The sequence below is a fragment of the Elgaria multicarinata genome, chromosome 3 (assembly GCF_023053635.1).
Source record: "Elgaria multicarinata webbii isolate HBS135686 ecotype San Diego chromosome 3, rElgMul1.1.pri, whole genome shotgun sequence".
Classification (NCBI taxonomy): Eukaryota; Metazoa; Chordata; class Lepidosauria; order Squamata; family Anguidae; genus Elgaria; species Elgaria multicarinata.
This window is the reverse complement of record NC_086173.1, coordinates 115,080,954-115,108,072: the sequence shown is the minus strand read 5'-3', so window position 1 is coordinate 115,108,072 and position 27,119 is coordinate 115,080,954. Positions and strand designations below refer to the sequence as shown.

The 27,119-nt window shown below is 40.5% G+C and overlaps 1 protein-coding gene across 3 annotated transcripts in view; it reads left to right on the top strand.

The window, feature by feature from the left end:
- The window catches only part of ARHGEF3 (Rho guanine nucleotide exchange factor 3), a 138,512-nt gene that overhangs the window by 23,173 nt on the left and 88,220 nt on the right, over window positions 1–27,119 (top strand). Inside the window, exons 2-3 of one of the 3 annotated variants that reach the window (XM_063121332.1) lie at window positions 4,733–4,788; window positions 10,610–10,673. The exons of 1 other annotated variant lie outside the window; for it this stretch is intronic. In XM_063121332.1, the coding sequence (XP_062977402.1) occupies window positions 4,784–4,788; window positions 10,610–10,673 (69 nt within the window). In that variant the 5' untranslated portion in view covers window positions 4,733–4,783. The remainder of the gene's footprint in view (window positions 1–4,732; window positions 4,789–10,609; window positions 10,674–27,119) is intronic. One more of the 3 variants, XM_063121331.1, reaches the window with a different exon arrangement.

Below are 27,119 nucleotides of genomic sequence, written 5' to 3'. Positions count from 1 at the left end.
GAGTTAACCACTCTGAACAGTAGAGGGCTGTATTTACCAAGAATGATTATTCCTATGTATTTGCATTTCTCTCCTCTAATGTTTAACAATTTTCATAAAGGTGCAATAACATTCGGTACGTTTTTTGTTTTGGGTTTTTTAAAAAAATACCAAAAAATTAGATTCCCTGGTAATATAAATATTAGTCTATTTGTTGTCCTAATTAAATATCTCTTCTATGCTGGCCTTCAGCTAGGGATGTGAACTGTTTCTGTTAATTTGTGCAGGACGTTGGTTTTGTTTGAAATTCTCTTTGTCAAGCCATACTGAGTTGGATCCAGAGATAGCAACTGGGCTTTCCTGGCTTTCCCCCACCAAACATACATACACACACACACACACACACACACACACACACACACACACACACCAGTTCCCTGTTCCCCCTGAAAAGCCACTTGAGTCCAAAATGATTTAATTGTGTGTTAGAGGGCTGTCTTGGTGTGATTTACTGAGACCTGGGAGGGGTTATTCTCTCCCAGCTGTGCTCTCCTGGCTATTGTGTCCATCAGCAACACTGACTTGAAGGCTGGGAAGGGAGCGTGTTGCTGTGGTCTACAGGAATTCTATCCCACTCTTAGGCTTCCTGTCCCCTATTACCCAGCAGTCTGCCTGCCTGACAAAGTTGGTCTCAGACTTAGTGTTAAGGACTTCAAGGATGATGATTTTGGAGGATCAGTTTCCATGCAGAGGGCCATCATGACAACCAAGGAGCTGTCCCAAAATGTTATTTGCCCAACACATGTAAGAGGACACACATGTGATTTAGTTTTTTCAACGGGACAGGAGATGATAATCTGAAAATGGGTGGGGGGACCTACATCTATTTCATTGTCATGGTCGAATCACTTTCTAGTGAGGTTTAGACTCCCGGCAGGTTTTCCTATCAGCAAGAGTGGGGAACCCATTAAAATGGTTTGCCTCAGAGGCTAATGGATTCTGATGGATTGGTTACTTTGTGGAATGAAGAGATGACTAGGGCAGTTAACACAATCTCTCCCAAGTGCCCTCTCCTTCTCAGCAGAGATGGGGTGTTATTTTAGTATCCACCTGAGCTGAGGGCAATGAAGCAAGAGGGAAGACAAAACACAGGTGGAGAAGGAGTCATACCAAGTCCAACCGAACACATGTTAGAACTCAGTATCAAGCTTTCTCTGTGGTGGTGAAGGTGGCAAAAAGGGAGTTCTTTTCCATCAGCATTGTGTGTTGTCCAGCAGATCTTTTCTGAGTTGTTCATGGCCTTTTGCAATCTGGGCAAGGGAGAGAGGTGGTGGAAACTTTGGTAGCATACTGTGATGAGTTTGCATGCTACTTTCAAGATAAAATCGCTTGGATTTGTCCCGATTTGGACACCACAGTTAATGCAGTTCCATTAGTAAAGTTGCTCAGAGCACTGTCTGGTTCAGTTTTATTGGATGAGTTTCAGTGTTTGAGGACCGAGAATAGAGATGGGGTGTTTGGCCAAGTCTGGTTGAAAATCTGTGTGCTTGACACTTGCCTGTCATGACTTATTACATCTAATAGGGAGGGGATGTCTGGCTAGGTCCAGAAAGTTGTTAACTCCTCCTGAGGTGGCAGTTATTAGACCCCTCCTGAAAAAGCCTAACATGAATCCAAAAGATGTTAACAAATATAAGCCAGTTATTAATATCTCCTTCGTGGGGGAAGGGGCTTGAATGGCACTTTCCCCTAGTTTAAATATGATCAATATGGACACAAAAGATCACACTTGTTCCTTGAAATTAAATTCCACCCAGTCATTGTGAATTTCAATTGCTAATTATGCAATTTGCAGTGATGTAATGGTTAGATTGCTGAGGTAGGTCTGGTGAGAACCAGAATGAAATTCCTACTCAGCCACAAAGCTCAGCAGATGACTTTGGGTGGTCACTATCTTGCAGCCTAATCTATTTCACAGGGTTGTTACAAGGACAAAACTTGGGGAGTGGGAGAATGACAATGTGGGCCTTGGAGGAATGTAATACATAAAGAATTCTCCCCTATTCTTTCAGTGTTGTGTTAAATGGTAACTAAAATTTTATTGATTCCATGTATATACCCAGAATTCATGTTTCCCCTAGTTGTAGGTCTCCCACTCTGTAAATAAGGCATATTCTAATGAACAATGAAAGAAAGGAAGGGTGGGACACACAGCTGAAGCTGGCTTCTGAACTTCAGTAGTGTGTTTCCTTTATATTTCCCTGGGATGTCTAGAGAAGTCATTTCAACTTAGTTGCAGTATAGTAATTCTTTGAATTGGTTATGGATATTGAGTCCTGGTTTTCAGATATTGTAGTGGTAATAACAAGAGATAATGTATAAGCAATATCTCATAAGCAAATATTAAATTCCTTTGTTTTTCCAGAGGGTAGCCATGTTAATCTATTGCAGGAAAAACAACAAGGAGTCTTAAAGATTAACAAATTTATTCTGACAAAAACATTTGTGGACTGTAGACCACTTCATCAGATTAATTCATCACCCTTGACACTGATACTCTGAAGTGAATATTCTTATTATATCTTATATCCTAATCATGAACACATTTACTTGAAAGTAAAACTTGTGGAAATCAATCAGCTTACTTCATGTGCACAACCTCAGTGTGCTATGTTACAATTGTTTATCAAAGGGTTGTTTTCATTTAAATCCACTGACTAAATGACAGTGGAGAGAATATAACTAGACGAACTCAGAACTGAGCTGGCGGAATGAAATTGCACTATATATAGTGGTGGAAAAATTCCAGAAAGTTCACTACATGTGCACGTTACAATAAAACAAAGAAATTCCAGGGCCCTCTGTGTTTCCAAGATAAGCAGAGCCAAAACTGCTTCATGGTATTCATGCCAGATTGTGTTCCTGTCACTCATAATAGTAGCTATGATATGAAACTCTACAAAGTGAACTGTGTAAATTATGTTGGATTCTTTTTTTTTTCATCATCCACAGCCAAATTTATATTCATTGTTTACTTTCCTTGTATATCATGACTCAGATCTCAACAACCAAGTAACTGAAAACATTGTTTGTTCATGTTTGAGTACTCAGTTATATTTCTGAGAGAGGGAGAAAGCACTTCAATGTGTATAAAACATATTGTCCTCTAAACTGAATATGTTTCCCCCCACCCAAAGCTACAGTCCTTTTCATACATCAATGTTGTAGAAATCAAGTTGTGAAAAACTCCCTTACTGATAACAGAACCAATTTAGCATCTTCAGTCCTTGAGAAAGCTAAATATCTCCCTGCTTTGACTTTGGCCTAGGGAGGGCTAACTCATCACAAGGACAAAGCTTCTATTATACCTCCATGCCCACTGGAAAATATCTCTCACCTACTGTTTTATTCTGATTTTTCATATGGTTGCTATTGCATCAATTTTTAAAGAGAAAATACAATATAGTGTACTGTTCAGTGCAAACTGGGTTGTATTCAAGGTTATGGCTAAAAACAGGGCATGGCATAGGGGAAACCTATAATATGGTGTGCAGTGAAATTAGTGAAAACTTGAATGAAAAATCCAAAATAAAGCACCATATAATTGCAAACATGCTGCAGCATAAATAAGAGCAATTGGCAAGGTCTGATGTAAATAGTTTCCACATGTTACTTGGTTTTTGGAGAATTATGAGCTACTGCTACACCATCATGGTCACCTTAATCAGTTTTGGGGTGATTGTATCACCTTTGTTTAGGAACATTTGTGAAGCTATTTCATACTAGAAAAGCTACAACACAGATTTAGGCAAATTGAGGATATAGGTGCTCTGAGAGTGGCTTCTCCAACAATGTTTTGGCCTCGAGTACTGAAGTTAGTGTACTAAATACACAGAAGTTCAGGGCAAAACTAGACATGATGTGAGAGATGCAACTGGGTTATCGTGGCAGAGCATTGGCTTGGAGTTGCAGTTTGGGAGAGAAGGGGTTGACCTTCTCACCAATGCAGTTTTCTCAATAGAAAATTGTTCTCTGCTCCACCTCTGCAACTGCTAGTAGCTGTGGAGAGTGAGGAACACAGGTGCAGTACTTTTTCCTCCCTCTGTGCTAACAACATTGTGTGAGTTAGTGGGCGCTGTGGCACCAATCCAGTTTGGGCTCTTCTGACTGCTTTTGTGCTAAGAAAAGTTGATTGGATGTCTCCTGTCACATCTAGTTTGGCCCTCACTAAGATAGTAAACCTGTGTCTGGACTGTAGCAAGTATTAAGACTGTTGTAGGATTTGTATGACTGAATGCACCTTTATACAGTTTCTTTGTTACTTGCTTTGGGACTTATTTCTATTGTGTGAAGTAATATATGAATGTAATAAACTGAACTGATACAAAAATTCACTCTGCATAGGAAAATAGCATGTCAGGGATATAGCCTTCTCCCTGACTTGCTAACTTTCTGTGTGGAGAGATTCTTTTTGTATGAGTGTGGAGGAGCATTAAAAATGTGAGCGTCTCCTTTTGTATTCTGAAGTGGTACAGTCTAGAGACATGTTTACTACCTCAGTGAAAACTAGGCAAGTGCTTTACAAAATATTTCGTTCTTGTAGGTCAGGGCGACTTCACAAGCAATGTAAGTAATGTCTGAAAAAAAGATTAGGCCCACTTTTTTGTGTTTATACTCTGCATGTATTGGGTTGGATCCAGTTATAAACTGGATCAATTGCACTAGTGGAAGTAGATTTTCTTTGCTACTGCAGCTCCTCCAGCCCCCAGAAAATGCTACACCAAGAATCAGAAGACCCTGCTGAATGGGGTTAGCTGTGGGAAGAGGGGGGAACCATAAAAATCAGGCAGAGGGAGCTTCTGTGAGTGAAGCCCTTCCTCTCACATAAGTTCCCTTCTTCTTGCGGAAGGCAGATCTTGGATCCAATCCACGATGCATTACTTATACCTCTGAAAATGTGAATCACCCAGAGTGCTTCGGCTATGGGGTGGTATAGAAATGCAATAAAATAAATAAACAATAAATAATAAAAATGTCTGAGAAAGGATTAGTTCCATGTTTTTTGTGTATCTCAAAAGAACAAATAATGTTTAATATGCCCATGAAGTCTCATAGCTGACATGCTGCATGTATCTTAGAAGTGCTGCAATGCATAATAAGGTTGAAAGCTCCTGGAAATCAGATTGAGTTACATTGCAATTAATTTATTATTATTTTTTAATTAATCATTTGAATTGATTTTAGAGGTGACATGTTTCAGAAAAATAACAACTACATTTCAGAGTTGATGCGACGCAAATTTTGATGAAGATTGAGAGTGTTCTGCTCATAGTTGACATTCTCAATAAAGCTTCCCTGGGAATTTCATCAGGTGTTACTCCAGTGTATTCAGCAGTTTTTCTGTAGAAATTGCTATGACAACTCTGATGCAAGAAATATTCCTACAGGAACCCAACTGTGAAAACCAATCATTTGAAAACATTTTTGTTCTGTTATATCTTACATTAGGTTAATAACATGACCCTGAAGAGATAATGGAATAAGTATTCAAAGTGCCTATTCTACTAGGAAATGAGAACTAAATGTAAAATGCACAGTTCGAAATGTGTAATAGTATAAGCTTATAGAACACTTTGCTGAAAAGCTCTATGATATTGAAATTAGGCCTAAACATTAGAACACTTAATACTGGATCCAAAAATTGAGAAAAGTACGTAAAATAAAAATGCTAGGCTAAGCATACAGTACTGCTTAAAGTATTTGGAATTGCTGGGGATTTGGATCAATGGTGAGATGGTGAAACTAAGTGCTATTAGCATTAGATAGCACTGACATGAAAGTGAAAGGCAGTATAGGTGGTTCTTATAATGAAAAGTAGCCATTCCACAGATGCAGTTTCATGTGGGCTCAGCATGTGGCAGGTGGGGGAAATTTGCAATGATGACATTCTGCATGCCCATTATTAGGCTATGCCACTCTACAAAATAACTTAATAGAACTTGGTTAACTTCCTATAATGTCTTTTTCCCCCCTCTGGAGAATTTGAAGGTGGATGAAGGGTTATTTGACACAGTCATGCACATAGTTTGATAACGAGCAGCCGAGGCCCCATCTACATCTGTAGCAGAATATAGTAGTGGAATGCTGAGGTGGTTGAGTGGACTCTACCACTTCAGTCTGCAGCTAGAAGTTGTCTTTAAAAATAAAACAAAACATCTCCCTTTATTAGATGAAATACTTGCAAATAGAAAACCTGCACAGCAGGAAAAAGACCGAACTAGAATCTTTATCCTTTATGTCAGAGGAGGGCAACTTTAAGAGCATAAGAAGTCCCATTCCGGATCAGACCAAGGGTCCATCTTTGGGAGGTCTGGGGGCCATTTTTATCAACCAGACCCATCTGCATGCTGCACTCTATGGGGCATTGTTTTTTGTCTTTTTTTTAAGGTGTCCATAGTGCTATGGAGCACTAAAAGGGTCAAATTTAACTTGTTTGCAAGCTAAATTTGATCCTTTCAGCATTCTGTAGCAACATGGATGCCTTTTTTTCTGTTTACTTTCCCCTCCAAATTCGTAGGGCAGCAGGGGTGGCATGTTGCTTTCTTTATGTGCTTGTTTTCTGTTTGCAGTTCCCTCCATAAAGAAATCTCTGTAGAGTGGAGGGCGAGCCCTGTTCTGTGAGTTCATGGAATAACATTTAAGATTCAAGCCATTGTTTGCAACTGACAAATAGCATACACTTAAAGCTCCATCACACCTGCTTTTCCCCCCCTGATATGCACCCACAATTTTGACCTCTGCTGGTCACTTTCATGTGTGTGTGTTGTGCTATTTTACCTTGTCACTTGTTCACTCTCACACTCCACCCTGCCCCTACCCATCCCTTCTCCTTTTCCCTCCAGTTCATTGGTTCTTGTCATTGTGATGGATGTAGCCGCCTCTCCCCTCACTCTGCTTTGTTGTCATCGGAGCTCTGTTCCATTTTCGAATAACTGCTTCATTGTAGTCTATGGAAATTAGCAAACGCATACATCGCTGTCATTTTTAAAGATAAAGAGATGAAACTTGGCATCATGATAGCACTTAAATAGGGCTTTAGGCATGCCAAGTTTGAAGCAGTTCCCTTCATCTGTTCATTTTTAAAGGAATTTTGGGGGTAGCAATAGGAGATAGGGAGAGTTTGTGTGTCTGCTCATACCCAGAATGGAGAGTGACAGGCCTCATTCATAGACATTTAACAGGAAAAAGAGTGAGAAAAGAACAAGATAACAGAATTGAGAAAAAGGAATCTACTGTGGGACTCACCGAGATTGAAACTGGAAATGATGGGACAGAATATATTTCTGCTCATACATTGAAAGGAGATATACTAGATAAGAAGTCGTCCTGTGTGTATGTAGAGAAGGATACAATGGAAGTGGGTCACAGGGAAATCCAAACTATTGAAAATCAAGAGTCAGTTTTGTAATGCTTAGTGAAGGATTTGACCAGGTGGTAGCCCTACAGATCTCTTCTATAAGAGAACATGCCCCAAAGCCTGCTGAATTATAGAATGCTCACTAATTTAATGGGTGATCACTTGTTTGATGTTTGATTGGCCAAACTGAAACAACTCCTTATTCACCTAGTCAGATTTGCTTTAGAAATCTTAACTCTAAGGGACCAAAGCTGTAGGTAATAATGAGGGTCTATAAATCTCCTTTAGGTTTTGGTCCTCTAAAAGGCATGTTTGAACATCTAGTTTTTGCCATTTCCTCGCAAATTAGGGGAATGGTTTGGGCAGAAGGATGGCAGGAATAACTCCTATGAGCAGTGGAACCAACGGGACATTTTTTCAAAGCCCTTAGGCACTTGGGAGGGATAATTTTCAATCTGATAAGAGCTGGGGAAGGAAGTGGTTAGCCTCCCCTCATCATGTGCTACACTTAAGACAGAAACTGAACATAGTCTATAGTTGTAATTTAATAAACAATAATTGAAGATGTAGCTACACACTATGCAGTAAGCATAACAGGTAGTTTGGCCCTGTAGCTACTCCTAAGTACGTATATGTCTTTGGCTCCCCTTATTGGATGCTGTTTGTGAAATGATTCTAAATAATTAGTGTAGGCTAATTAGTGATTCTAAATAATTAGTGTAGGCTAATTAGTCTACTTTTGGGATGATTCAGTGATCTGATTAGAAAATCCTGTGGAGAAAGCAACCACTCTGGTGGGACTGTTTCTTGCTAGTTCCGCCAGTCTAATGACAAGTTCAGCTCTCTTTTTGGATGCACTATTCACAAGGATAGATCATTTAACCACCCAGATGTAAGGGAAGAGGCCTCTTACTGAGTATTAATTGAGTTTGCCCCCCTATCCTCCAGCAGATGAAAGCTTTCATGGGTGTGTTGCCTGTACTGGCTAGAACTTGGTGTGCTCAGATGTTTTGCAAAGATTTTTAAAACTAGGTGGACAGCTCTATGCTCTATGTACACAGCATAATCAATTTATGCTGTGGCACATTTCTTAACTGGTGTAAGAGCACTGAATCAACAGGTTCATGAGGTGAGTCATCCCAACTTTTGTGGGGTAGGAGAATCAGAACATGGAAATATGCCACTGTGAGATTGGTCAAGATGAGGGAGTCCCTGAGCCTGATTGCCTGTTGGATGGATTTAACATTCTATGTACATAATTTATTTATTTTTGCTAGAATTGAAACACTTCAAATTTGGGGTGACTCAAGTTTTACAGAAAAAAAGACGGAGACCATTGCTGATTATCTCTTTCCCCTCAATGGGTCTCCTTTATGGCATCAAAAACATCCACTGATTAAAACCATCCAGTTGGACTTTATTTTCCTCCATAAAACCTCAGTATCAAGTTTTGTTATGAAACAAAATAGAATCAACATAGAAATTCTATGGAACTGAGTGTTGCGGTACCAATGGGAAATATGATTAGTCTCTCTTTTTTGTATGGAAGCGCTTAAATTGCAATTGGAGAGTGTAAGTTGTGTAATTCTCTGTGATTTCTTCTTTTCAAATATCTAAGTGCGTGTTGTTGCAAACTATAAGGCTGGCTTGACTTTGGTTTTCCTCCCAGTAATCTGGAAACTATAAGAATAGCCTACTTGACACAAAGCTAGGCAATGAATAATCCCCTCTGTTAAAGAAACAAAATCATGATTCAGTAGTTCCTTTTCCATGTAAATTGTATTATGCAGGTTCTTACTGAGCATCTTAAAAAGCAAAAGTATTGTTTAAAAAGTAATCTATCTCCAAACTACCCCACATTTGCAAGTAACATAAAAGGCAAGCAAGAAACTAGTGGTGCTACAAAATCCATAACAGGTCCTTGGAGAAAAACTCACCATATACCTTAGTTTTATTCCAACTAAGGCAGCCATGGGAAGAAAGGCAGTGCCAGATACATTGTTATTTAGAATTTAAGAATTCTGAGCCCAGAGATTAATTTTATGTAACTGAACTGAATAAAGCTCACAGGCCTTCTTACATGAAAATCCATCCCTTGATGCCCCACGCTTTCTTAATTTCAGCAGCTTAATTCAGGATGGGTGGGAAGGTCATTTTGTTGCTGATGATGTACTGAAAAGGGGGTGGGTGGGCTCAGAGAGGAGGAGACTGGAGAAGCCAGGATATGATTTATCCTGAGCCTCCTCCAGCCTTCTTCTCTCCCCCTCCGAAGTGCCCTTGCTAGTTAGGCTGAAAAGCTCATTTAGCGAAAAGGCAAAGAACGGAGGGAAGAAAGGCACTTCCACTCATGCAAGGAAGCCCTGTTGCATGAGTGGAGTTCTGATTGCCTGTTCCTGGATCAAAACCCATATTTGTACATGCTTCCTAATTTTTCGTAATTTTCTTTGGCGCATTCTCTAAAATGGATGAAAAAGTGACAGGTCATTCTAGGCCATCTTCATGTTGCAAAAATGTGAGACTAGCTCTTGGGAGTTGGCTAAAGCAAACTAGTGCTACTGGCTGAAAACTGTAGAGTGTTCTAATTATCATTTCCTGATTTATGTTGATAACAAGAGAATTGCTTATGCTGGGAAAACATCAAAAAGAAACCCAGAGTATTTCGCTCTTCCACATGTATTAGACCACAAGATGTTAGTCATTTGTTTCAGTAGGACACACGTTGACTTCACAGGCTTCATCACTGTTAATTAGCAATACTGGGGTGTGAATGTGGTGGTTTCCTGTGAGGGTGGCTTTGATAATACCAGCACAGCAGAAAAAGAAGACAACTACCTCAAGTGTGTCAGTGGGCTAGTTCACATGATCACTGTGGCTGTTGTAGAGTTATTTTGGAAGATTGTGCCAGCACAAATAAACCCCACTCCAAAAAGTATCGTACCAGTCCTAACACCATATCAAAGAACCCAATTAATGTAGCCCCCAACTCTGGAGCTGCGCTGCTCTGGAGCTAACACCACATCACAGAAGTGAATTAACATAGTTCCTTTGCAACTCTGGAGCTGCACAGTTGTACAGTTAGTAAAAACAAGGTGGTAAAAAAGTACGATGTTTGTGTGAAAGCGAGAAAGAGCACTAACGTCTCTCTTCAGCCTGTGCTAATAAGGGAAATGTGATGCGCAAGAAACAAATCCTTTCTTTTGTTTTATCTTTCAGGCCTCAGCAGCAACAGAACAACTTTTCCTTGTTTCCTTCTACCAAAGGCTGGAATTTCAGAGGGGTAAGGGTTTTCTGTTTTAAGTGATTGATTTGTGTTACATATTTTCTTTCTAACACTCTTACTTAACACCTACCAGAGTGTAATTTGCAATGCAGATTTAAGTAAGATGAAGAAATTTTGCAAACTCAGACCTTTAAAGGCCCTAAAGATGCAACTTCAGAAATAATAGCTTTGCTTATTTCTCTGTCATGCAGCCAAGTTACTATCTGTAACCCTGGATGACATTTTCATAAGAAGCTATGTTTATGCTGGTAGAATTTTTAAAATCTAATCAAACACTAGAGAATGCCAGAATTTGTCATCTTTTATTCATCCAGACTGGTTCCCCCCCTCTGTAGATGCTGAATGACACCTAAGCATATTTACAAAGCAAAATGCATGTACTCAGTAATATGCCTTATTTGCTATATGAGAAATGAGAATGGGTAAGTTAGGGGAAGCTATTGGCCAGAGGACTAAAGCCATTGCAAGATTACACAAAGCATTATGGCAAAAGGAAAAGCATCTTGGTTCTAGCCATCAGTTAGAAGACTTGCAGGGAAAGAATAACCAAAATTATAAAGGGGCTGGGACAACTTCCCCATGAGGAAAGGTTACGAGGTTTGGGGCTTTCTGGCTTAGAAAAAGGGTGAGTAATTTCCCTCTCTCTAAAAGTAGGACCTGGGATCATTCCATGAAGATGAGTGGCGGGAGATTTAGGACAGATAAAAGGAAGTATTTCTTCACACTCTGCACAGTTAAACTATGGAATTCGCTACCATGAGAAGAATAATGGCTATCAGCTTGGATGACTTTAAAAGGGGATGGGACAAATTCATGAAGGATAAGGTCTGATACGTGTACTGTGGCAAGTCCCATGCAGAGTTGTTGCAATTAGTAGCTACAGTCCCAAATCAAGTACTGTAGGTTCCTGTAGATTAATACCCCAACTTTTAGCTTCCCTAAAGCCATTCAGTAGCTAATTTGGCTGAAATCATCATCCTTAATTGTAAGAATGACCAGACTCTAAATAGCTTTTTATTAAACAAAAACACCCTTTTATTGGCATGCGTTTTGCAATTCATTGAAGACTAGATATATGTTACATTATTGCAGCCAGGGGTTCTTTTATTTTCTCCTCCTTTTTCATTTTCTTTCTAGTGCGTTGATTTTTTTTGGCAGAAACATCTATTTAAGTTGCAGATATGGTCATTTCAGTTGGAAACTAATAATTTATCAGATTCTTGTCACAAAATACACACATTTCTTGTCACAAATTACTCTGCATAGATTCATAATGATTTCTTTGCTAACCTAGCTTTAAAAAACCCTGTATTGATAAGCTAGCATTCTTCCTATGCATTCTTTGCATAAACTCTACTTTTATCTTTGTGCCGATAGGTGGGTCCTGCATCCAGTGTAAAGTATAATTTGTGATTGGGGTTTATATATTGCTGTGGCTCTGGTGTGACTGTAGGAAGAGTTAATCTAGATTACCTGTGGGCACCCTGTGCACTGCATGCAACCTCATGCTGTGCAGCCCATAGAGCCCCAGGATGCCCCACCCACTTTCCCCCACTGTTCAGTTGATCGGTCATCAGCTGGGTGGCAGATAACAAATACTAGTAGCAGAAGGGAAACAGCAATCTTCATCAGGGTTGCAGGGAGGGGTGCAGTTAAAGCTTCTCCCCCTGCGATCTTGATCAAAATCACTATTTCTATGCTAACAGCAGCAGGGAAAGAGTGATCTTGAATGGGATTGGTGGTTGTGATAAAGATTGCTACTGACCTTTTTCATTTATTGCAGTGGAGATTGTATGTGTGTGTTTCCTCGCATCTGCTACCACCATCCTACTCATTATTATTATTATTATTATTATTATTATTATTATTATTATTATTATTATATTTATGTAGCACCATCAATGTACATGACCAGTCCCATCCACTCTGGGTTTCTGCAGGGGCCAGTGCAGCCCCCAAACCCTTGGTCTAAATCCTGTTCTCTTTTGTGATGGAGTAGGAGGTGGTGGAGGACTGTTATTTCGCTCTATGTTGAGTTCAATGGGGTGTGGGGAGATAATTTGATGGCACAATGGGCAGGAACTGGGTCTGAGGGAGCACAGCATGTGGTGTAAGCCTGCTCCTCACCTGATGTGCCCTCATCGCTACCCCATTTTGGTTTCTCTGCTGGTGGGGGTTGTGTAGCATTCTGTTGGCATATCCTGATTTATACTGGCATAATTTTACTGGCAGTGGAGTAGCTCAGGGTATATGGGTGTACGTGGCTTCTGCCAAATCCTAATGCCCTACCAGCTGGAGTATAGAATTGCAACTGGAATTACTTTCAGAGAGAGTTTTAAGATCTTTTGCTCAGCAAGGGTGAACCCTAACACTGCCCTTTGTTCTTATTAATACTGTTCTTGAACTTGGCTACATTTATGTTGTGAGAGAGTCCAAAGTGTTTTTACTCATTACTGGTGTTGTTTATATGAACAGACCCCTGGAACTATTGTTAACTACAATCAAAAGATTGATTTCTGCTGGAACAGGAGAGTTTATTTTGGCAAGAAAGGAGAGATGCTATCAGAAACTCATTGTGTGGTGTTTGTTTAACAGATTGTTGCAGCCAATTCCAAATAAAATTCAAAAACACTGATTAATTTGTGTATCTATGTACTTGTAATATAATATATTGTTAACCTCAGGTAAATTCAGTATTGTAGGTAATAAATGCTTAAATGTTTACAGCTAAGTTCCAAATTACATTGGTATTAAACAGAGTTTTCAAAGAGAATATACAGGTGTCAGAGCTTGACACATTGTGCCTTGCCTGTCTGACTGAACTGAGGGCTACTGGCACCCTTCGGCATGGCCCCTCCATGGTGCACCCCTATAGCCCCTTGGGGAAGGGGTCTACCTTCCCCATTACTCTAAGGGGGATGGGTGCCCCACAGCAGGATGAGGGGGTAGCAGTATAACTTTGTTCCTTGACTGCCCCCCTTCAAACTGTATCAATTGCAAAGCAACGTGCTGGTTAGGAAAGTCTGCCATCTAGTGAGTGAAGCCAGTATTGCTTGCTTCAAACACACAGACAAATTGAGCTTCATCACATGGGGGAAAATCGCGTTTCCTTACCGTCATTTGATTGTACTTCCTTATTCTTCCTGAAGGGGAAAGAGGAAGTCAACAAAGACCACGTGGCCCATTCAGAGGCTATTCTTATCCCTCTACTTTTCCTGCACACAGCAGGAGATTGCGCCACATTCCATAAAAAAAAAAGAAGGCGGATTATTTATTTATTTATTTATTTAAAACATGTATATCCTGCCCTATATCAATAAGATCTCAGGGCGGCGTACAGATAAATACAGATTATACATATAGTATAAAACAGTAAATATACACAGCTAAAAGTGGTCTATTTTGCTATGAAAAAACAAGCAGATGGAGTGGGAGGCGGATGTCGTCGTCTAAAAGACACGCGCATATCCGTAAGTGGGAAGTAGTGAGTGTGCGATAAAACACTAGTCGGATGAACATTATTAAAGCCAGTGTGGTGTTGTGGTTAGAGTATTGGCCTGTGACCCCAAAGATCTGGGTTCCAGTGCCATTATGCCCACTAAGTGAATTTGGTCTAGTCACTAGGTCATTGTGAGGGTAAAATGGAGAGGAGGAACACTATGAAAACTGTCTCTTGTTCCTTGCAAGAGAAAAAAGGGAGTATATAAAAATAAAAATAAGTAAATAACATAAAAAATAATGCTTTTTAAAACATTAAACATTAAAACTAGGTGCCCACTACTAGGAACCTTTTGTATGCATGCCTTACTTTAGGTTTCTAGGTTTCATGGTTTTAGTGGTATGGTGCAGACAGACAAACACACATCCTCTGGTTATTCTAGATTTTACACATTAGCATGGTGTTTTACAAGGCAGAAGAGGACCATACAGTCTAAAATTCAGTAGAGGAGAACATGGAGAAGTGGGAAGCGGATGGAGATAAACAGGAAGAAATAGGAATTGAGGCTTAATTATGGTAGAACAACCATTTGGCCCATGAACATGTTTGGCATTTTTTTTATTTTTTTCATTTTTCCACTTGCAAGGAACCCAAGGTGTCTTACATAGTCCTCCCATCTCCATTTTATCCTCACAGCAAGCCTATAAGGTAGATTAGGCTGAGAGTTGAATTTCATGGCTGGCTGGGGACTAGAATCAGGATCTCCTGAGTCCTAGGATTTTACTCCAGGCTTTTACTCTGGTTCTACTCTGCCCCCCAAGTCGATCATGTCAGATGAAACATGGCCGTCCATGTAGCTCCTGCGGCATTTCTTGCCCTAAATCTGTTTTTTAAAAAACTCTATTTGTGGAGAGTTTTCCAGTCACAGCAGCTTCAGTGCAGCTCATGTGACCTCAGCTGGCTTCAGCATAGGCTGGTAGAAGCTGCACTGATTTGCGGAAGGAAAGAGTTTCGTGGGGCGGGGGGGGCATATGTCTACCTGTAAGTAACTCACCTTGGGGATGGGAGTCAGCTCTGCTGCTTTGAAAGGACACTGTTTTGACCCTGTGCTCAATTGCTGCCTAATCCTTTAAATATTCACTGAGTACAGGAGTGGGGAGCTGCCTTGAAAGGGTGCTGTTTTGACCCTGCACTCAATTGCTACCTGTCTCTTTAAATATTCACTGAGCGCAGGATTGGGGTGGGGAGCATATCAAGGCTGTTATGTATGGAAGTGCAAAAATATGCAGAGCCTTACTGGTTTTAAAAGATGTACTGAGTGGTGGGGGGAGTGAGTGAGGAACAAGCTTCCTCGCAACTATCCATTTGATTATGTTCAGTTCTACTTGTTTGCCACATGCAAAGAGTGTTTTTTTTAGATGTATACACTGGCTTGTTTGCCCCAGGAGGAGCTAACCCAATTTCTTTGAAATCTGAATTTTAAAGGAAACATCTCAAAACCTGTTTCCTTGTAGATTGGCTCCTAGTCAAACACTCTAACCAGTATACGACACTGATTCTCAGTTTGAGAAACTTTTCTGGGCACCACCACAAAATGGTTGCCAGATTTTTCCCAGCTGACTTCCCCAGCCCTGGCTGGTTTCCTGCTACTCTGCATAGCTGCCTCCTTGCTGGAAGCTGGAGGCCCCCACTTTGTTTGGAAGTGATCCCAGCTGCTTGTAACAAAAGTTGTTACTTTCTTTTTTAAAATTAAAAGTGGGCAGGGCAGTATGCCCAACAATAGAGTATAGGGACTACGGAGTTCTGCCAAAGGCTAAGTTGATTGATCATATCAGTTTTAACGGAGCCTACTTACATCTCCATGAATTTGTTTTTGAGTAAAAACTGTGATGTTGAAGATCATTTATCTGGTTTTACTTAATGTGTACATCTCAGTAGGCAGCACCTTATTATTATTATTATTATTATTATTATTATTATTATTATTATTATCCCGCCTTTTGCCTAATTCACTGTAGAGGAATTCCTTCCTGTGTGTGAGAAAGGGGGCATGCCTGTTCTAAAATGGGGCCTGCCACTTGCTGTTTTGTAAGTGGGTTGTAATAAAAAAAGTAGTTAAACAAGTTAAAATCTACTTCTTGATTAACCAAGAAGTGCCAACGTTTTTTTAATAGTAGCTTGAAGAGCATGAACAAACATGAGTCCTTTTCAGTGTCTCACCCTATGAACGCCACGTTGAAGTGGTAATTAAAATTTTTGATGCTGAGGACTTGCAGAATTGTCAGTAAACATCTAAATTAAATAAAAACTAACTAGGTTCGAATCACATTTCCAATTACATCTGTATTGTAGATTTTAATTGCATGTGTTACTGGCTACCTTGCATATAAGACACTTTCTATAGCCAAAGTTTTCATGATTAATGAATTTTAATTAAGTATAAAATGGTTTGTAAAATCTTTTCAGGTAAATGTTCAAAGTATGCCTTTATTTTGTCATCCCTTTATTTCATAGGTGAGAAACATGTGGTCCCCTGGGCTGGTTGCAGCTCCCGCCACACCCTGAAATTGAACACAAAATTATGGGGGTAATGATGTCCATAAGTGCTATGAAGTGCCCAAAGGGTCAAATTTAGCTTGCAAACAAGCCAAATTTGACCCTTTTCATGCTTCATAGTGCTGTAGGTGCATTTTTAATGTCACCCAACCAAAGAAATGTTTATTTCAATGAGATTAACGAGAGTTAATTTTCCCCTTTAACATGCTTATTTTGATGGAGGGTAGTGGCAGTGCTAAAGTAGAAGTCCCCCATTCCAATCTCATAACCACGTGCTTAGTAGGTGTTCTAAGGCAAACAGCTGTATTTCAACTTTGGTAACCTGTCTACAGTATGAGGATAATGTAGGCTGACCATATGAAAAGGAGGACAGGGCTGCTATACCTTTAACAGTTGTATTGAAAAGGGAATTTCAGCAGGTGTCAGTTGTATATATAGGGAACCTGGTGAAATTTCCTCTTCGTCACAGCAGTTAAAGCTGCAAGTGCCCTGCCCTCTTTTAAATCTGGTCACTGTAGTATAGCTCCTGCAGCTTTAACTGCTGTGATGAAGAGGGAATTTCTTCAGGTTCTCCATATGTACCAATGACACCTGCTGAAATTCCCTTTTCTATGCAACTGTTAAAGATACAGGAGCCCTGTCCTTTTCATATGGTCACCCTAGATAGTGCATACCTACTTTACAGAGCTCTGGTAGGGATTACCAGTTAATTTTAGCATTTCAAAAAAGCACATTTAGTGTATGTTAAGAAAAAAATTGCATTATATTTATATCATCTTACTAGTTAGAAATAAGCAATGTGTTCTCCGAATGTCTGATATAAAGCTCCATCACACCGGGGGTTAACATGCTCCCTACCTTCGCTTCTCCACCCATGTTTTCGTTCCTCAGTTACTTCCTCTTTCAAAAGAGGAAGTACACAATGAGCACGAGGCCAATTGAGTCTGCTGTTCTAATGGCACTGCTTCTCCTGCACACAGCACGAGAGAGCAGCAATTCCGAGTTTAAAAAAACATGAGACTTAATGAGGGTTTTTTTGTCACGCAAGGAAGGCCAGAAGGAACGGAAGGCGCACGGGAGGCACACGACGTCATGTGAGGGACCTGAGCAAACTCTGTGAGTGCCCAGTAACAAGTGTGCAATAAAATGCTCAGTGGATGGAGCTAATAGTGTATTAAATGCTGGTATCTTTAACATATTGCTCTTAAATATAGTTACTAGTTGAGTCTTCTGAGATTAAAAATGAAAGTTGATCAATGTCTTCCTGGCATGCCCCTAAAACATTTCACTAATGTTCATTGGATGCTTTTAAAGCATTTCATCTAGACTGCTCTCTCATCATAGGTGTGGTTATCTGGTATAAACCTGTCACTTCCTTGCTGTTCTGCATACAAAAGATACTAAAAATTTAAAAGCAACATGTGATACAAGAGATAAATACAGTTATTACACACCCTCTGAAACTGAGTGCCATGCTGTTACATTACAGATTTCCCATTGTTAATTATAGTCTGGGACAGGGTGTAGCTGTGTCGTCCTGCTGCCAGTTCTTTGTGAGCAACAGATGAACTTGACCTTACTTCAGTTCCACACACATTGAGAAATGGGCAGTTTGTTTTTATGCCTTCCCCTCCTTTTTGTTTATAATTTCGGGGATACTGGATGTTCAGACCATTCTGTGATTTAAGGATATATACTACAAAGTCTATCTAGTAAGACGTTTGTCTGAACAACCTATCTTATGGAGCAAGTTGGGTCAGAGGCTTTTTAAACAGCTGTTCATATTTATACCCATAGACAGTTGAACATTGGCAGAGAGTGTAGCTCTGTAATTTTTCCATAGGCTACGCATATTCTACCGTGCTACACTGGAGTAATCTTGCAGGTGCATTTTGTTTAATACACATCCACACCAGCATCTTGATTTGTCTAGTTTATTTAGTAGCTTTATATCCCACCCTTCATTCAAGGATCTCTGGGTGGTGTATATGGTTCTCTCCCACCCTTAATTGTATCTTCAGGACAACTCTATAAGATAGGCTAGGCTAAGAGGTAGTGACTGGCCCATGGTCCCCTAGAGTGCTCCATGGTTGAGTGTGAATTTGAATCCTGGTCTCCCAGGTCCAAGTCCCAAACTCCTAAACCATTTTATCACACTGGGGGCCTTGCTAGACGGAGGTTTAGCCCAGTGCTCACCCCGGGCTCACCCCGTGTGTTCAGATGACGCACAGGGGATCCCGGGGTCAGGCAGGGGTGAAACCTCCCTGGACGCAGGGTAAGTGAAACCCCATTTAGCCCGTTTTTTCCCGCAGTCTCGAGCTCAGTCCGGGACTGTGGGCGTGTAGCTCGTTCCGCTGCTGTTCCCGGCTACTGCACTTACACACAAGTAGCCGGGAACAGCGGTGGACAGGCCGCAGCGCTCCCACCACCACTGATGTCCCCTAGCCTGGGGGACATCGGCGGTGGCCATCACAGGCTGGGGGACATCAGCGGTGGCAGGAAATGGAGCCTAGGGACATGTGCGATCGGCAACATGGAGGGCAGGAATTGACAGCCGGCGACATGGGTGGGTCGGAATCGGGGGCCAGGGGGAAATGGGAGATCGCGGGGGGGGGATTCATGGCCAGGGTGGGGAACTTGGGGGCGGGGGGGCTGGGAAACCCTTTTTTAAAAACCAAACACCTTACCTTTCCTGTGGTGCGATCCTGCGCATGCTGTCCCTTTAACAAAAAATAAATGGTGGACGCGACGGGGCTTCGTCGGTCTGACGTGGAGATAGGTGCAACGGCTCGCGCTAATTGTAGCGCGGCCTCGCTGCGCCTGAAGCACCGATTTTCAGGTAGGTCTAGCACGGCCCTGGGTCTCAGTGTGTTAGACTAAAACTGATTTGAGGGAAGGATGTCATGGATGACTCCTAATGAAGCTTGATTAGTTTACCAGGGCAAAGACTTATTATGCATTGTCTGTCATGTGAGATTCCAAATATTACTGAGTAGGAGGCTATTTCCCCCCTAATTGCTACGTGCACAAGAGCTCACTTGATTGACTGTATTAGCTAAATTTGATAAATTGTCCCTTTTGTTGTTCTATTTGCATTTTGTATTTTAACCTGAATGGGTTATATGACCTTAATAAATTGTTATTTCTTTATTTGATTTGTACCGAGAAAAAGGGCACCCAAGGCAACTTGATGGATGGATGGATTGGATAGTACTGGGAAAGTTCTGTGTCATATATTTAGGGTTGGTTCAGATGCTCTAAAGCCCTCCACACAATGGGTGGTATCCAGTTAGGGAATTCTGCACACAGCTAGCCCCACAGCTTGCACAACGTAGTATCTTGCTTATGGAGGCAAGAACTGAAACAGCGGTGCTGGCTGTATGAGGTAGGTTTCAATTGGATACTGTCCAATGTGTTCCTATATGGAAGAAATAATGTATGACCCAATATGAGCATATTGATAAGTGCCATTTCATGTGAGTGTGGCAGACTATTTTTTGCCTACTTTCTTGCAAAGGAAATAGCACTTCTCAATGTAGTCTTAGGGCTTGTTTACATACCCTGTTGTGGTTGCACAGTTGCGCCCCATTGTTTATATCATGCAGCTGCCAACTCATAGCCAACTCGCTTTCGATGTGTTGTTTTACCACGACTTTTTACATTGCTCCAATGTCACCACGGTTGTTTGTTCATCTCTCAATGGTGGCTTCAGTTTGGAATAAGAGAGTGGGCGTAGTTAGGGGCGGATCCCAGTGCAGGGTAGGCATAGGAATACAGTGTAAGGGGAGGGCTCGACAAGACTAGTAATGGCTGCCATGTTTGGGGAACGAAAGAAAGGACAGTTGTGTAGCTATTATTATTATTATTATTTATTTATATAGCACCATCAATGTACATGCTCATAAATTCATAAATTCAATGAACTGTAGCAGCACAGATGTAGGAATAGGAAGGAGAACCTGGTGCCCTAATGTTTTTCATGGGTTTTTTTTTTGGAAACATCAATGTTTGAAGGGGACAGGGAGTGGATAGGTGCTATTGGAGGACCCAATGGGTGCTGCATTGGGGACCTCTGTCTTAATGTAAAATGATGGTTATGTATGTAGAAGAACACCAAATATTGTCCACTACCATTTCTCTGTTTGAATGAAATCAGCTCATAAAGGAGTCTGTAACCAGGATTAAGTGCATGTGCTTCACTACCAGGAAATCACAGAAAGGAACTGAATGTTGCCAGGAAATCTGATTTTAAAGAGCGAGTTGCCTACTTAACCTTCTTTTGTTTAACACCTTCACCTGTCAGTATCTATTAAGGAAAGTAATTCCTTTTAATGAGAACATGAACTATTTAAAATAGCTTTCATGAAGAAATAGCGCATTTGAAGAGGGTCCTTTGTTCAGTTTGGAATATCTTGTTCAGTCTGAGTTCTATAAGAGACGGGTAGCAATTGCCCAGGCCCCCGTCTTTACGGCGGCGCTTTGGCGCTGCAAGGCGTCTTGTTCCCGCACTTGTGTTCCTTCCCGACATCTGCATGGGAAGGACCACAAGTACAAACTTTCCAGGTCTTTAAAAGTGAAAAAAATGGGGGGGGGAGGAGAGGAATGGGCTGTTCCTCCCCTCATTTTAATTTTATTATCTGTATCTCCAAAGCTGCGCAGATACAGATAATACAAATAAAAAGAAATGGGGGAGGAGGGATGGACAGCCAGAGGGTGGAGGCAATGAAAGGAGGCAGGGACTCGGTGCGAATGACCTCTCCTCTCTCTGGCTGCCCATTCCTTCTCCCCCCTCTCATTTATTTTAATTTTTATTATCTGTATCTGTGTAGCTGCAGAGATACAGATAATAAAATTTAAAAGGGGGGAGCAACGGCCCCATTTCTCTCCTCCCTGCCATTTATATTTGTTTTACTTTTACAGAGGTGTGGACCACCCATGGCAACCAATCAGGAGGCGCCATGGGCTCCGCTGCCAAAAAAGTCGGGTTAAGTGCCCGACTTTTTGGGAGCGAAGTTTCCAGGGTTTGCCCTTGGATGGCTTCGCAATGGCGGCTGCATCATGTAGATGACGTGCTGCTAGTGTGAAGCCACCCCAGGGCAAATCCTTAGTGTAGACCCACCCTAGGTTTTCTCTGGCAAAGAAAAAACAAAGGTGAAGTTTCTTGAAGACAAAACTTAAGACTAAAATGTTAAAAGCTTATTCTCTCATTGCATGCATTTTAGAACACTCAAGACAATTCTTTATTTTTCAGTGCAAATTATAGGCAAGAAGGGAATGATTTTATAGATTTATTTCGCATCCAAAAAGCTTTCTTTCTTTACAGCATTTCATTGGCTGCTGCTTTTCTGTAGTTGTTGCTTGGTATTTTCAGATATACTGTGATAACAGCAAAGGAGAAAATCACAATATATAGATAGCTGTGCATCACTCGGTCTTTCACTTCTAAGAGATGGCTCTCTGCCACTTCCTGTCATGCTTTGAAGGGAGGAGTTGCTGCAGAAAGAAACTGAAGGGGAAATGTTGGCCCTTGGTGTGGTATACAGATAGCTGTAAAAGTTATGCTGTGGATTGTGCACTCTTGAAGTCTGGATGCGGTATATGTATAAGTAGCTCATGGGGTGGTGTTGCTTTTTTGTGCACCATCAGGTAAGTTAGATTTTTGAGACTGTTTTGGTGTGGTGCTTTTTCGCTTACAAGGTGCTTTAATAGGTATATTCCTTTCAAAAAGGCAGAGCCAGAGTTAATTCTTAAAAGTACGTTCCAGCATGGTCAAGACAGGAAAGTACTTCTTCCCAAAGTACTTAAATTATTGCAGTTCTGCAGTACTTTTTGGATGACTGTCATTAGCTAGTCAGCGCTGCTAGACCTTAATGTGTCAAGTGTTTTCTATGATTGTGTGCCAGTACAATGCCTGTAGAATATTTAATTGCATAATTTTATGTTGCTACTCACTAAGCCTTCCCAGATGAGATCTGATAGGCTGCCATTTTCAAGTGGTTATTGAAAATGTATCTTTTTATGGCCACGGAGCTGATTGATTTTAGTGAACCAGGCTGCATTTAAATGTATTAGTTTTTAAATCTTATTAATTTGATTTAATAATGCATTCTTTATTTTATACTCTTTGCGGGGTGTATTCTCATGTCCTTATTATAAGCCACTTTCCAAAAAACACCAACCTTAATCTAAATAAATAAATGAAAACAGCTTTCACGATCAAGTCCTGGGAAATAGGTTTACTTTTTGAGTTCCCAAGAGCCAAACTGCATGGCTGCTGTTGTATAAAACAGATTTTATTCACATTCCTCATGTTTAGATTTCTTTTTAGACATAAGTTTCCTGACAACTTGTCATAGAAATTTCAGCAACAATATTTTACAGTGATTAGGCTTGTATTGCAAATGCATTATCCAGAGATTTACATTGGTGATTATCACAGACAGTGAAACATTGATGTTTCAATTTAAGTGAGGTATTAGTATGTTTTTCCTTAGAGTTAAAGATAGTCAAGAAATAACTGCAAATGATTGGTTAGGATTAGTCTTCCTGTTTTTATAGATGTTGACTAATTCTGTGGCTTGCCTGGTTTAAATGTCTCTCTGACAACAACAGAGTGATGAATGCATCAGTTGCTGTCCTGGAGTATTCTATTACAAAAATAGTCAGAAAATGCCTTCAAATCCAGCTTGGAGTACTTTGAGTGGTACATGAAACAAAGCTGGCATGCCAATAGTAAGTAAAGCATACCTCTGGTAATAAAGTAACATTTCTTCAATACTAACTGATAGCAGAAAAATGTTCTGGGTATCTTTGCATTACTCTTTTTCATGACGAATTAACATTTTTTTAAATATATATTTATTATAAATATTTCTACCTCTCCTTCCTATAAAATATTCAAGGTGATGTCCAACTTGTTCTTAATCTAGTTCTGTTTCCAATTTCTACACTTAATTAGGGCAGTATTAATTGTTGCCATGTGTAAGCTAAGATGGTTGCACATTGTCTTAACTTTTCTAGACTTTCTACAGTGAACACTAGAAAATTATTCTATAATCTAGAGTTCACAACTTGCAGCCTCTGAGCTAGATCAGACCTGAGGAAGGCTGCCAGGTGGGACCAGAAAACACCTGTTTCCTGACACATGCTGTAGATCTCTGGGTGACACTTCAAATGCAACCACTACTGTAATTTTGTGACAGCTGGAGTCAGAAAATTTTAAAATGGAGGTGGATTTGATCATATGTGTGGTTAATTTATAGCTATCTTGGTGTCCCCTTTTTGCTTCCTGTTTGACACAGAAGTAATTGGGGTGCTTGTGCAGGTGCACAAATTTGTCCCTCCCCATTATCTTTTGCTTTTTTACTATTAAAACGTTTAATAGCCCAGTTTACAGTAAGCAGTTGGAAATGTTGTTGACACTTGAATTTACAGAGATGGTAGCAAATGAAAGCAAACCCCATCCTATCCTAGGAAGTAGGGACAGGAGTGCTATCTAGCACTGGGATTAGTGAATGTGGGCAAAACTAGGGGTGATGGATGGGAGGTTTCTCACAGTACTTGGGACTGGTCAAACTAATTAGCTGGCAAACATGGACAGCCATGTAGCTGTTACTTAGGTTGTCATCTACATTAAAGAAAAAAGTGTAGTCTTTCTTTTTCCATAGTCTTTCTGGTTTATTATGGGCTCCTTTAGACAGAGACCATGTGATTTGGAATTGAAAACTTCCCCTCTTGGCAGTGCTCTATATATTCAATGAAACAGCACCATCTAGTGGCTATGTTACAGTGTAACGCTGGCTTTAAATACTGCTGCTATCCCACAATAATTTTAGTTACTGCATTATCTCTGATCTTTTTAAAAGCAAGATGGGGGGGGAAAGCACAGGAGACATCCTGGAGGTTGATGATATCATGTAAAGGATCCACAAACTTCTCTGAATGGCCAATAATGAGAGTGCAATAAATTGCTCCTGTAGAGAAGCAATTAGTATATCTGCTCACTACAAATAGTCTTTCACTTTACTGACTGCTAGCATAGTAGACAAGAAGAATTGAAGATCTGTCTTTCCCAACCAGGTGCCCTCCAGATTGTTTTGGACTTTAACTCCCATCATCCCTAGTCAGCATAGGGGTCATACAACATACTTGCTTCCGCTCTGATTAGATTTAAAAGGGCTGTTGCCTTTGCCATCCCACCACCCAGTCAACTGATATATGAGGGTACTTTTGAATTTACCAATCAAAAACATGAAAAATGTCCCAATCCTGAAGCATCCCCACCTCCTAGACAGGTCAGCAAGGTCAAGCACTTCCTGATGCAAGGAACGCTTATCAAATTTGCAGATGACACAAAAATGGGTGGGATAGCTAATACCCTCGAAGACAGAAACAAACTTCAAAGTGATCTTGATAGGCTGGAGTGCTGGGCTGAAAACAACAGGATGAAATTTAATAGGGTTAAATGCCAAGTTCTACATTTAGGAAATAGAAACCAAATGCACAGTTACAAGATGGGGGATACTTGGCTCAGCAATACTACAAATGAGAAGGATCTTGGAATTGTTGTAGATTGCAAGCTGAATATGAGCAAACAGTGCGATATGGCTGCAAGAAAGGCCAATGCTATTTTGGGCTGCATTAATAGAAGTATAGCTTCCAAATCACGTGAGGTACTGGTTCCTCTCTATCCGGCCCTGGTTAGGCCTCATCTAGAGTATTACGTCCAGTTCTGGGCTCCACAATTCAAGAAGGATGCAGACCAGCTGGAGCGTGTTCAGAGGAGGGCAACCAGGATGATCAGGGGTCTGGAAACAAAGCCCTGTGAAGAGAGACTGAAAGAACTGGGCATGTTTAGCCTGGAGAAGAGAAGATTGAGGGGAGACATGATAGCACTCTTCAAATACTTACAAGGTTGTCACACAGGAGGGCCAGGATCTCTTCTCAATTCTCCCAGAGTGCAGGACACGGAATAACGGGCTCAAGTTAAAGGAAGCCAGATTCCAGCTGGACATCAGGAAAAACTTCCTGACTGTTAGAGCAGTACGACAATGGAATCAGTTACCTAGGGAGGTTGTGGGCTCTCCCACACTAGAGGCCTTCAAGAGGCAGCTGGACAAGCATCTGTCAGGGATGCTTTAGGGTGGATTCCTGCATTGAGCAGGGGGTTGGACTCGATGGCCTTGTAGGCCCCTTCCAACTCTGTTATTCTATGATTCTTTGATACCTTTTGTTTTGAATATTAGATTTGTATAAAACTGTTGTGTAAGATGATCTGGAAACTTGTAGTGAGGTATGCTGAATGACATCCAGCTCTGATTCTACTTTTTAATGGAGATGAGGCAGCGGTTGTTAAAAAAGCATTCTAGTGGCTTGTGGTAGTTTTAGGGCACAATCCTATGCATGTTTAGACAGAAAAAAAGTTCTATAACTCCCAGCATTCCCCAACCATTGTGACAGGTTGGAGAATGCTGGGAATCGTATGTTGTTTTTCTGTCTAAACATGCATCAGATTCCGCCCTTTTAACTTTTTGAGCTCTCTGAAAGCACAGGAAAAATGGAACGGGGAATTAAGCAGGAGGTTATAAAACAGGTCTGTACCGAAAGTTCTTATACTTCCGTCTTGGCAAAGAAATATAGAAAAGTAGAGACTTGGTTTGTAGATTATTTTTGCTTTTTAGTTACTGTCTTTAGAGTTTAAGGTAGTTTCCCTTGGAGACTTCATTTTGGGAAGTCTTAATGGGTATATGTCTCTCTAAAGGCTTTGTCAGTAATGGGGAGGAGAAAAGAGGAAGCTGACATTTTTTTGCTTGTGAATTTTATCTGAGAAACCTACAGCAGACCAGGAATTTCAGCAACTGTACATATGTGCTATATTCCAATACCTGTATTCTTCCTTTATTTTGGGAAAATAAATAATGCCAGTTCTCAAACAAAGATTTTCTGGGCATTTCACACAAAAACATACACTTACCGTTAAAATTAGAGACATTTAAGGCGCAATCCTATGCATGTTAATGTCTAAACATGCATAAGATTCTGGCCTTAATGTCAGTTGTTCATTTCTAGCTATTATGTCCAAAATCAAGCAATCAGAACAGTTGTACAACTGGGGAAAAATCATTGCATTTCACCCTTTCACAAATAATACCTTTCTCACCCTCGAAAATACTAATACTTATTTTAATTTTCAAAATAGTATACAACTCATTTTATATATTTTTACTTCATTTGTCTCTAAAAGGCAAATTATAACTCTGTGCAAGGGCGAGATGAAATAGTTGTTAGGAAAGATGCTTTCTAAATGGAAAATCACAGGCTTCTTATTAGGTTGCTGCAGTGCTTAGGTAAACCCTTGAGATTAGTCTATTTCTGAAATAACCACTAATCCTAGCAAGTCCATTGTATTAAGAAATCAAATTTCCTTCTTTTGGCATCTGTGATTTTCA